At 35.6% G+C, this 12867-nt stretch overlaps 1 protein-coding gene across 2 annotated transcripts in view; it reads left to right on the forward strand.

Moving 5' to 3' along the window:
- The first annotated feature begins 1227 nt into the window (after positions 1-1227).
- LOC145726586 (uncharacterized) overlaps positions 1228-12867 on the forward strand; it is a 42887-nt gene continuing 31247 nt past the window's right edge. Inside the window, exon 1 of one of the 2 annotated variants that reach the window (XM_081975747.1) lies at positions 1228-2731. In XM_081975747.1, coding sequence (XP_081831873.1) covers positions 1267-2731 — 1465 coding nt within the window. In that variant the 5' untranslated portion in view covers positions 1228-1266. The remainder of the gene's footprint in view (positions 2732-12867) is intronic. The other variant, XM_081975748.1, reaches the window with a different exon arrangement.

A 12867-nucleotide genomic window follows, 5' to 3' on the forward strand; every position in this document is an offset into this window, starting at 1 on the left:
GAGAAACCTGAAACTGTACAAGAACTTTTATTAGAATTATGGTGTGGAAAAATAAGATCAATATCCACATTTTCTTCAAAACCCTGTATTTTCTTTAATAATTGAGATATCAGAAGGAATAAAAAAGGAAAATGTTCAGAAAATAACGGGGTACAATTTGATGTTATAAACTGTTTTCAATTCTCAGTTGTTCTCTCCACAGGGTGTCTCAAAGAGCACAGAGAATTCCTTAGTTCCTTTTTGTCCCTTTATATGAAATAAAGACAAACCATTTAAAAATCGCAATAAGACAGATGTATTCATGAAGCTACAATTCATAAAAAAGATCTCGTATCATAAATAGGTATTAAAAGACCTTTAGCTAGTGATCAAATTACAAACAATTACATTCCGCGATGTTCCTTTTGTTAGAAAACAGGTAAACAAAGTACCAGAGTGTCCTCGAAGATTTAAATGCCAGCTAGAAGGCACTTAGGGCGACAAATAGCACACACACATACAAATCGCGTCTGCCTGGTTAAGTACTTTCTTTTGACCGAATGGTCTGCCGCTGCCTTTTATGATCGTTGCGCAATAAAAGTCGTAGGGTAGTCTGTCTTTTTTGCGCTTTCCAATTTACTTACATGGTCATGGTGGCGATATATACTGGGCCCTGTCTCTGCTGGTTGGTAACAGATGTTTCGTACTTATTCTTGCTCAAGAAATGTTTCAGCAACTCACGATACCTTGGAGAGTACAGGGTGATTGTTTATATTTAATTCCATAGCTGAAGCTACATTTACAACCAGTTAAAATTCAAATTTAAATGTCCGCTTGTCATATGACAATCAAAATTGTGTTCAAAATCAAGAAATCAACTGCAAGAAGTAAATTCGGTTTTATCAAATTTGTTACTATACCTTTTTGTACACAATTTTAAATTTTTGTGACTTTTTGAAAATACACAAACGTTATAGACCAAACTTAAAATCAACAAAAGAACGTTTCTACGAAACCTTGCTGATCAACGTTATCATAAATAAAACTTTTACAGTTTCTGATTTATTCAAACCACTACCAAAATTAGGTTCCGAGAACCCGGTCAAAGATTCTGCAACAGCAAAACCCAAAAAAATGTCAATTCAAAGGATGTGTCCAAAAGGAGCCGCACCGGGATTTCGTCGAAATACCGCGGTCCGTACAAAAAAAGACCCGCCAAAAATCCGCGGGCTCCGGCTTATGGTACCACTCTCTGGTACCACTTCGAAGCGACCTTTTGCGGGCAGTATGGCTCGAGCCGTCATCCACGTCGCGGTAATCGCGACATGCTTCGTTCTTTCACTCACCGCCGAAGATCGTCGAGCACGTTCTGGGGATCTTGATCGGGGACCCCCTCAATTAATCGGCCCTTATTCGAATAGTGCTAGTGCTGAAACGGTCCAAAATGAAGGCATACAACTAAGAATTGATCTCCTTACAGATCTGGATAACAGCTCTTACCTAGAAAGTGGTGGTACTAAAACAGTCGAAAATGAGAACGTTGAGTTGAAAAGTTCTATTGAACTCATAGAAGATCTAGAGAAGTATAGATTTAAGATTCCACGAGGTCCGGCAGAAATGTCGTTTGAAGATGCTTCGGAACCTAGTGAAGAAGAAGCCATGGCATTGAAACGCCGGGTGGAAATGACTACAGAGTACTTTAAAGTCCCTACTAGCACCACACCGTCATCCACAACCCCAGGAGTGCACATTACCAAAACCCCTGTAGGTTGGGATAGTGATAAAATAGCGGGGGTGTTCAGAAATGAAGTGTGGGTGGTACCAGTGTTGGCTTTGTCAGCTATTACGATGGTTTTGATAGCCGGGTTCGAGGTGTTTGTATTATGCAAAGCTTGGAGGACCACACCAAGTCGTAGGCATTTATTCCTAGGTCAAATGCTACTGCTGGGGTTGTTTTCCTGCGCAGGGTTGGCAACCGTGTATGCAGCTTCTCCTACGCCGTTTACTTGCGGTTTGATGCGTCTAGGGACAGGAGTGGCCTGCGCCATAGTTTTTGCTTCACTATTGGTTAAATGTGTATTTTTAATAAGTTTAAATGGTGGCGTTTATTTGCCAGCACCTTATCAAGGGCTATTGTTGCTCTTTGCTATTTTGATCCAAGTGGCCATTGGGGTGCAGTGGCTGTTAACCAGCCCACCCCTTGTCGATGTGGTAACCGTGGAACGCGTGGTACATCCAACTCGAACTAGGTTACTAGTAACCGCCGCTGACTTATCGAGCACCCATACGATACCGCTTTGTCGTACCCCATATATGGATATGCTACTGTCACTAATTTATGTGGTATTCCTGATCGTGTTCGTGACAGTTTTGGCGGTTAAATCTCGCGGCATTAGAGACAATTACCGGGAGGCAACTTATATCGGTTTGTCAGTGGGGTGCAGCATCCCCATTTGGTTGATATGGACTATAAGTGGCTTGGTGGTGAGCGAAAGACACAGAGACGCTTGCATCGCCTTTGGCATTGTGGTGATGGCCATAATGGTGTTTTTGATTATGTTCATGCCCAAAGGGCGGCAACTAGCCGCCATGGGAAAAGAGGGGGTGTACCTCGAAGACAGAGAAGATCGGTTCAGTTCACTAAGCAGAGCAGGATCCGGATATTCGCCATCTTTCTTCCACTTTAAACCTGTCAAGTATGGCATGAACCATGGGGGAAAGCATCAACCCGTTACCACCCTCAGGGCTGGAGGTAAGTAATAAAAACCACCTTTTTGTATTATTCCACCCAGGGAGTCTGGTAATTAATATTAATTAAACTGTGTAAAGACAAGCATTAGCATGGCTGCTTTATTAACGTCTCGAATAATGTTAAATAGCAAAAAAAGTGATTTATTAGGACTGTTTGAATGCGTGGAAATTTATTTTTTTTAAATCCACTCTCGATTCACAATAATAATTTATTAACTAGTTTAATGTATGGGAATTTATGCTTATTTAATTGTGATGTTATGCATTTAATTAATTCACCGCAATTAGTCAAACACTATTTAAAAAACATTCCAATTCGTTTAGGCGGTTTGGACAAATTAGTTTTGAAATTCCTTGAAATTGACATTAAGTTTAAGTGAAAACAACAAATACTAAACGGATTTTTTCTTGTCTATTTCTATTACTAGTACGCAAAAATTATGATTATTTCAAGTATTGTGTAACTCTTTTAATTCCTTTTTGTTTGGTCACTGCTCACTGCAATTTATTGCTACTTTATAAAGTTAGTAAATTCTAAATTGCACAAATTAAAAAGCAGTATATGGTAAAGTGCAAATTTTATTGATTTTTTATACTGGTCAAAACAAACTGGTGAGATATTACAGAGAAATTGGTTAGGTCTAAATGGACCTTAATACACACATTTGATTAGAAAACAATGTTTTTTTCTATTTTAGATTTTCCCCTTCAACTATAAGAAAATTTGCTTCAAAAAAGACACTTAAAAAACACTAAAACGGAGAAAAAGGCAAACATAAAAATGAACAAAGTTGCAGCCAGTACAGGGTGTAGCAAATATTTGTTTTCATTTTTTTTCAGTCAATGTTGCTAAATTATCTACGTCCTACGTGAATTTAGAGGAATCAAATTTTCAAAAAAGGTCAATTTCATCACACAGCGGACCTAATATTAGAAACTCTTTTTCTTAAAATTAAATATACACGTAGAATCGTAGAATAACATAGAACATATGTAATTTTGTGAATCTTCTCCTGAACCATCCTGTATAGCTGGAAAACAAAATTACGAAAATTATTTTCACCATTTTATCCTATTTTACGTAAAAACTTTCCTTCACAAACGTCATATTTTAGGGTTTGATAGTGGATCAGAAAATAACCCAAATTTGTGATATAAACTACGCTACAAAATTGTTTTGTTACGGATGTACAGGGTGTTCATGTTTGAATCAAAAAAATAGTTTATTTTTAATAGCTCCAGAAGTTGAAATTGAAAAAAAACCGTCTCGTGACCTTTAGGACAACATTTTTATCATAAAAAGGTCACGTGACCCTACGAATGCTATTTTTACCTTAATAATGGTCACGTGATCTTTAAAATATCAGTTTAAATTTGACACTTAGACCTTAACCGCACGTGACCATAAAAAATCGATTTTTACCTTAAAAATAGTCACGTCAAATAATATTATTTTAACTTGAAACACGGTCACGTGATCTTCAGGCGTCCGTTTTCGTATTCACAACAGTCACGTGACCTTCCAGTTATCCTTTTAATTATCATTTTGATATTATAAACGCGTGAACCTCACAATTCCATTGTGACTTTAAAAATGACCACCTGATCTTTGAAATTTGTATTTGATGCTTAAAAATAGTCACGATACATGCACGATAACGTTTGAACCTTAATAATAGTCACGTGACTTTTTAAATTAAATTAAATAATTAAAAACCGTCACGTGACCTTCAGAATATCAGTTTAAACATAAAAACGATCAAGTAACTTTTTAAATACCATTTTGGCATTTAAAAAAATCACTTGGGATGTAATTTTAATCTTAAAAAGAGTTACGTGACCTTCCGAATTTCATTAGAACCTTAAAAACAGTCATGTGACCTTAGAAATGTCATTTTATCCTTAAAAACAGTTACGTGACCTTTAGCATTCTATTGTAACCTTAAAAATGGCCACGTAATCTTTAAAATTTGTATTTTATGCTTAAAAATAGTAACGTTACATGCACGATACCGTTTTACCTTTAAAAAGAGTCAAGTTATTTTTAGAATTTTATTTGAACCTTAAAAATAGTCATGTGACCTTTGGAATGTCTTTTTATCTTTAAAAACAGTTACGTGACCTTTAGCATTCTATTGTAACCTTAAAAATGGCCACACAATCTTTAAAATTTGTATTTTATGCTTGAAAATAGTAACGTTACATGCACGATAACGTTTTATCTTTAATAATGGTCACGTGACTTTTTAAATTAAATGTGATAAATGAAAGCCGTCACGTGACTTTCAGAATATCATTTTAAACATAAAAACGATCAAGCAATCTTTTAAAAATTCTATTTTGGGATAAAGAAATCACTTGAACACAATAAGGCATCACCCAGACTTATGCAATCTTATATTAAGTTAAAATTAAAAATATAAAAGCTCATTTACGCGACTGAAGGTAGAACTTTTCGATTTTCCATGAAAATTCTTAACTTTTCATATTGCAGGCAAAGAGAAATTAATTGTAGATATTCCGAAAAAAATATATACAAATTAATCAAACTTCTTTCTAATGGGAAAAAAATGTTATAGTTGAAGCTAGCTAACTATAGTTCAAAGTATTTTGCAGTGATGTGGTTACTATAAGTGCCGTTTTCTGTTCTTCTTTACTGTTCTTGGCTGTCCCAGTTTTCATAAAAACACTTTTTATGGTCAATCTACCAGCATTTCAACATTGAGTACATTTTAGGCTAAAAGAAGCTTTCATCTGATAAATTTCAGCTCGTACGAAGTAGTGAAGTAATTCAATGAAAGGCATACCCCGAGAGACACGTTTGCAGATTCACGATCAAGTCCACAGTCATAAACATATCAGCGATGACCAATACTTTCTCTTTTTATTAGGTGGACAACTGGTTTTGGCAAGAAGTAGTCAGAATATCTGGGGCTTCGTCCCACTTGGGACGATTCAGTATTATACAGGGGCATCGCGCCTTTATAATATGGCCTAGAGACCTTGAAAGATCAATTAATAAAAATAATTGCTCGAAACAATAAAAGCCATTAAATTCTTGTTCTGTTTGCTTATAGATAAAGCGGTGTGTAGTTGTGGTTGTAAAAATTGAGACAAGTATTAATTATTATTGAGAACTCGAACCGCGAGAGAACCACCGTTTTAAAAAAAAAGAGACCGAATCCTTGGTTTTTATCTGTTACGACCATAAAGTAAATCGTCAGGGGCCTGATAAAAGCCACATTGGCATTGTATCATGTTAATGCATCTCGAGTTAGTTGTTTTCAGGGTCAAAGATAATATACAGGGTAGTTCAGTTGGGTTTTGTTGTCTAAACCTCAAGAATACCTACTGAAAGCATGTCCTTGGAAAACAACTTAATGCACAGCTTTCAAATCGTTAATAATTAATTTCAGTGATCTTGGAGTAAATACAAAATTCACTGCATTCCAAGAAAAAATTTACTTGTTCCGGTATTTCCTGTCAAGTTTAAACTGAATACACCTTTCTATGGCGTGAATTTCCGCTTGAAAAATGCTATGTTGAATTTCTGAAATTGCTTTTCCCTGCTCTTCCATGCTATTTGTACCAATTTGGTATTTGTCCATTCACTTTAATCCAATTTTTTTTCCAGCATGGGTAACATAGGTTTATGGGTCTGAATCCCACGCTGGTTTTTGGCAACCACCTAATCGTCGCTCTTAAGAAATGTTCCATTCTTCCTGCATTTATCATGTAACTCTACTATTGCTTCTCTTTTTCTTTCCTCCCACATTTGGTATGTTCACCTAACTTCTAAGCCACTTCATCTTTTTCTCCCTAAAAATAAATCATACTTTTCACTCACTAGCCCATTCCTTCCTCTGTGTCTATATTCTTCTCTTTCAAACCTTTTGCTTCTCCAGAATGATATTCCTCTAGCAGATACTTATTCCATTCATTTTTCTCACACAATTCCCTATCATGTCTAGCTTTATAAACTCTTAGCTGTTTTTATATCTCACTTGCTCATCATTTTCCACATCTTATCTCAGCTGTTTTGCTCTGTGAGCTCTTTTAAATCTCTAACTCTTCCTTCATCTTTCATTCTCTTAACTTTTTCTTCATCTCGTTCCTCTTCCCATCATACATTTTTTTAAATGTTTCTTTTAATCTGATTCTTTGCTATTTCTGTGATATGCCCTTCTTGCAAGTTTGCAAGACCCAAGTTTGCTTCTTGCACTCATACAGTACTTCACTATTTTTAGAAAATTAAATTTTGCCGTCTTTCTCTCGTGTTATCCTAGCACTCTACAAACATGTTTGGACAAGATGAACATTTTACAAACTTGGTTTACTGCTAAAACATAAGTACATACATTCGTCATTCTGATGACTATAATGTTTCTTCAATTAATAATAATGTTAGTACATCCTTTATCATGAATTGAAAGTCCTGCCCAATTTAAGAATTGTTAGAGTGAAAAGTACCACAAGTATTTGAATTTAAGTAGATTCAGATACTGGATTATCGCAACTGACCAGATACATCGCAATATAATTATACCTAAAAAAAGATTAATAATTCAATATTTATTTTTTTAAGGTTAATAAGCATAACGTGCCTTAATGGGATTTAGAAATCCATTCTGAGTGAAGAGATTGAGTGTTAATACATGTGTATTACCGTAATTATTGCAAGTAAAATTGACATTTACCGTTAATTGCACAGGAATTTGAAATGTATGAATGGGTGAAAATTTACAAATTCCCATAAAGGTTCTTGGCATTTGGAGATCAGTTCAACATATTTTAGTTAAGTGTAAAATTGGATGAATCTCAGTAAATGGTGTTTTTGTAGTGTATTGGATCTTCAGTGCATCATACTGTAAGTATGATAAGGTTAATGCCACTAAACCACTCTCTAACCGAGCTAATTTTTCTCTCTTTTAAAAGCTTGAAATAAAACTATTACATACTAAAACAAGTATGTTTCCTATGTGGGATATAATACATATTTAGCTTTAAGGACATTCTGTTAATGAAACAGTTTGGCACCTTATCAACGCAGTGAAATAAGTTACTAATCTCTAATTACTGATGCTTTTCGTTTTATTCCTAAACTGGCTGAAGAATGATGGAAATAATCGCCAGTATCTAAAGAATCTTTATCTGCAATAACATTTCAGCCACAAGAGTATGCAAATAATTGAATTGGAAAGTTGTAGCCCTAAAACTGGATTTCTAATACTCTAGATACTTTTAAAGACAAGTAATTAATAATTAGTTAACCAGATGAGTTTATTTGAAAATATCAACTTTGCTACTTAATGGTAATAAGCCTTGCATAAGATTGCTATTTCCATTTTTCTCAAATCAAAAGTATCTGTAGTACTATCTTATGTATTAATCTGTGCAACTTTGTATATGCAGTGGACACTCTGTATATGACAACAGATAATCGAGAAATCATGTCGATAAAATACTAATCCGATGCACTATCAGCAACTGCCAAAGAAATTAAATATCAGTCTTCAAAAAGAAATAATCAGATTATAAGTTTCTCAGGTGTTTCACTTGGAATATTATGCAGCCAGCACACAACTTGATCAGATATCAATTTTTTTCCCTTGTGTTCATGCACAATAATCAAGTACCTTGTGGACGTCGGCTGCATTTTAAAATTATCAGTTCATCAATGATGACCACTTATCGTACATTGTTTTTAGATAATTATCGGAAAGCGTCACACATAGAATTTCAAAAAAAAAAAAAGGAATCTAAAGCTCAAAGTAGTTGCTTCGGAGATATTTTAATCTGGTGACCGGTTTCGGATTAAGTCATCGTCAAGTCTAAGGAAAACACCATTTTAAATAGAGGGATGAGGCTGGATCATCATAATAAAATTAATATCTGCGTGTGGGAGAAACTACTAAACCAACCTATCATCTACGGATGATCATTCCGGTGATACAACGTGTTTTTTGTTTTTTCCTCTGAGGTGAAGTAAATCATTAAAACCTAGTTTCAGTTTTACTGTACAGTTAATACAAATTTTGTTTTCATTGACACATCACAATATGTCAGAAAAGATTAGAGCGGAGACCCAAAAGAGAAGATACCATTTTTTGCTCCCCTCTCAGAACAGAATAATTGAAAACTGAGGTTAATCATATTATAGGTCTGTTCGTGGAGGCAATTTCAAACTGGTTTTCAACTGAAAATCGGAAATTGTTGGCTTTTATTGGTTGAATTCTCACGTGACATTGACATTTTAAGGGTAATGGCCAATAACTGGACATATTCCTCTGATTATTAGTTGGAGATTCGTTCTGCGAACAGACCTAATAAGGACAATCAAATTTGTCGCATGTTTTGTCACATTGTTTGGTTTTCTTCATGTACATCGAGAGAAGATAAGTCACCTCACATCTACAATTTTCCCAATCGCCTACATTATTACAATAAGATCTTCAGATCAACCTACGCTGACCAGTCACAACCCTATTCTTCACAGTCTTCACTTTCCCTTCCTTAATCTCCGCTTATTCCAATTCCATCCATTTTCACTCTCCTTTTTTCTTTTTTTGTGAATTCATTCTTCACAGGTATATGGTTCTTCTCCGATTTTACAAGCACACTGCCCATCTTCTCTGATTCCTTGAAGGCTGAGAGAAGCTAGTTTTGTCCCACTTCCTTAAATACTTGATACACTTCTCTCCCCTTTTCAGAGTTATCTCATTCTATCTGTCATTCTTCCTTTCTTGCCTATAACCTGGTTTCACTTTAGGCGGCCTTCTCGTTCTCATATTTTGCATTCTTTGCTATATTGTCTGATGTCTGTCATTCTTATTTTTTCTCAATTGCTACCCTCTTACTGTAAAGATATAGTAATTTTTTTACACACTAGCATCATGCTTCTAATTTTTTCTATAATTTTATGAACACTTAAACGCAGAGCTTTTACCCTTTTTCTTATCCAAATTGCGAATATCTCAAGGTTCATATTATTATCATATACTCCATCTCTCTACTATTCACTTCCACTATATTGCTGTGCCAATTCTCCATTATTCGGAACTACCATCCTCCTACAGTTTTTTACATTTGTTGGTACCTCTTATCTGAAGCATCATCCTACTCCAAACGCCATGAAAAGTGCTATTGATGGCTCTAAGTGATCTCGTAGCCAGGGTTCTATTACAGAGGACTGCTTTTCTTTCGCGACCCTTAAGGTTTTATTTCACTTTCCATTAACTTGTCCTCACAACCTATATTGGTCCTTTTTTTCCTCTGTTCTTCCCTTCTTGATTACTTGTAAGAAAATTTGTCATTGCAAAGTATATGGCCCAAAAATGCTGTTCTTCATGTTTTGACCATTGTCATCAGTTTGCTGTCGTGTCCAATTCTTTTTAGTACGTCTTTATTTGTGATTTTATCAGTCCAAGAAATTTTAATTGTCCGTTTGTAAAGCCACTTGTTTGCAATTTTGCAAGTTTGCAATGTTTGTAGATGGTCAGTTGTGCTGTATGCTTCGAAACTCACCTTACTTCACTGGTTGATAGAAATCTAGTTTTCTTGAAAGAACGGATGGCGAATCCTTCTTGAACAAAAGCACCACTTCTGCATTATACCAAAGATTCGGTATTCTACCATCCTGTAGACATTTGTTGAGCAGAGTCTGTAGGGTTTTTTCTTCCTTACGTCCTCCAAATTTCAACATTTCCATTGTAACATTGTCTTCTCCAGGGCATTTACCGATCTTTATCATGCGCAGAGCTGTTCTTTCCTTTTCCTCCAGGGATAATTCTGGAAGGACTTCTGTTTTGACATTCGGCCATATTGAAATGTTTTACCTTCTAGGCTTTCTACTACACGAGGCGTTGTTCTGATACATCCGTTCTTTCATTGTTCGTCCATTCTTTTACTCACCAACTCGTCATTCCACCAACTGCTCCCCTCATCATTCAAGCAGTAAGCTTACATCCTTCCGAGCATCCTCCTTGCTATCCTCTCCAATTGAACTGTTCCCCAGAATTTTTTTCAATTACTTCTGAATTGACTATACATTTTAGAATGCCTCCGAACATTACCTGGGACAGTGATTGGATAGTTGGGGCATACTATCAATAGGGGGGGCAATAGGGGGGGGGCATATCTTAAATCGCTGTTGTTGGATTATAAATAAACGGATCTATGATTACATGGTACAATACTTTAAAATGTGCTTTTTTAACCTTATCTGAGTACTGTTCAAAAAAAAAACTGAAACATTAAAAACGAAATAATTGAATTGGCTTCTGTAAAATTGCTTGATAGCGAAGACATTGAACCAAGAGCGTGAACACACGACTTGTCCAACTAAAACCAGTAAATTAACCGCAAACAGTCTTCCATACATCAGCAAAACAAAAAAAAACATTGCATAACATTTGAATATTCAAATCAGGGTACCTACGATTGTTCTGTTAGCCGCAATTACCTGAGTACTACTTCTAATGAAGTCTGGTATACACGGATAAGACATTTGTCACGGTTGGAGGAACTTTCGGGAAGGACGTCCATAAAACTTCATGATTTTTATCAGAGTTTGGGGCGCTATGTGTGGTTTTCGAGTGGTACTTCGCATACCTAAACACTTGGGTACCTTTCCCAGACTCGACTGGTACTAAATAATTAATTTACTTGTTGTCGACTTGTTACGGCCTTAAATGATCTAGGCAGAGCGTGCCACGCTTATCGTACTGCCTATTGACAGTATCGTGTAGTACCATGATATATTAGACCGCAGAAGCGATTTACATTATTAAAGAATTCCAATACTGTTAAAATTGCTGGGATCGGCCGTTTGAAACTGTTTTGTTTCATAACTGTGCACGTGCCTGAAACTACCAGCAACACTTAGACACAGCTAATTTAATTTTAATGGTTCCGTTGTTGTTATTATTATTATTGTCAAGAAAGGAATCCGCGGTACTCGACTTCTCTGGGAATATTAAATTTTAAATTCCACCAAGTTTTTTAGCCTAGACAGGGAATGACGGTGCTTGTTTTGTGTAATACAGTTAGAGCTAATATTTAATTAAGATTCCTCGTGGCATGTGACAGTTAACTTTCAGAGGGCACAAAAAATCCAGTAGGTACCACTTTAACGGTGGTACAGGAACACGAACCATCTAGGAACAAATCAATTAACTCTGTTGATTACAAAGTTTCGTACCGCGCAGCACGTAACTTTTAAGCCACCACTCGCATATTTACTTTTTGCCTTGGTACTGCTGGTACAGGATTCAGATGTTCTCCATCTTTAGGAATTTTTATATCTACATTTCAAGAAGTTAAACGCGCATTAGGTCTTATTAGGTAGTTACAGTTTTCAATGGCGGTACTCGAGGAACGTATGAATGGAAAAAAGGATACTATAGAATCAAGTAGGGGTACTTTACTGACTCAACACGGACAGTCTATAAATTCTTCGTATAAAATACTGGCCTATTCATATCTACAGGGTGGTCTTTCAGTAACTTCAGTACATTTTAGATTAAACTGAACTTGTGCAATGCACAAGTAGTTTGTCGTTTTTATGACAAGATTTACTAGGACAGCGACTTATCTGAAGCAAATTTGAATTATATCTGTTTACGTTTTAATTAAAAAGTTTTTTGAATATTATTGTGTCCCAAAAGAATATGGAATATGACCTTTTGAAAATGACTTAGTGATGGAAATTAGCAGTAAATTACAATTACTGTGTTTCTGGCAGTTGAAATTTTCACACTACTTTTCCCCCTGACTGTACCAAATTTTGTAGTGTTTTTCAGGTTATTTTATAGGAAATTTAATGAGGATTCCAAAAATGTGCTAAAAACAGTCATCTTCTCACTCCAATACGATTTTGTCTGACTGTTCTTTCAAACTCTGTTTTTGTCAGTTGATACCGCTTTTCTCCTTGACTGTACTACATTTTGTAATGTTTTTTATGCTATTGGATAGGAAATTGAATGAGGATTCCAAAAATGTGCTTAAAACAGTAATTTTCTCACTCCAAGTGGGTTTTACAGACGATTTTGTTCCTGGCTACTATTCAAACTGTGTTTTTGGCAGGTTAAACTTCGACATCGCTTTCCTCACTGACTACCAAATGTTGTAGTTTTCCGG

The sequence above is a fragment of the Ips typographus genome, linkage group LG3 (assembly GCF_016097725.1).
Source record: "Ips typographus isolate SLU linkage group LG3, UJ_Ityp_2.0, whole genome shotgun sequence".
In the NCBI taxonomy this organism is placed as follows: Eukaryota; Metazoa; Arthropoda; class Insecta; order Coleoptera; family Curculionidae; genus Ips; species Ips typographus.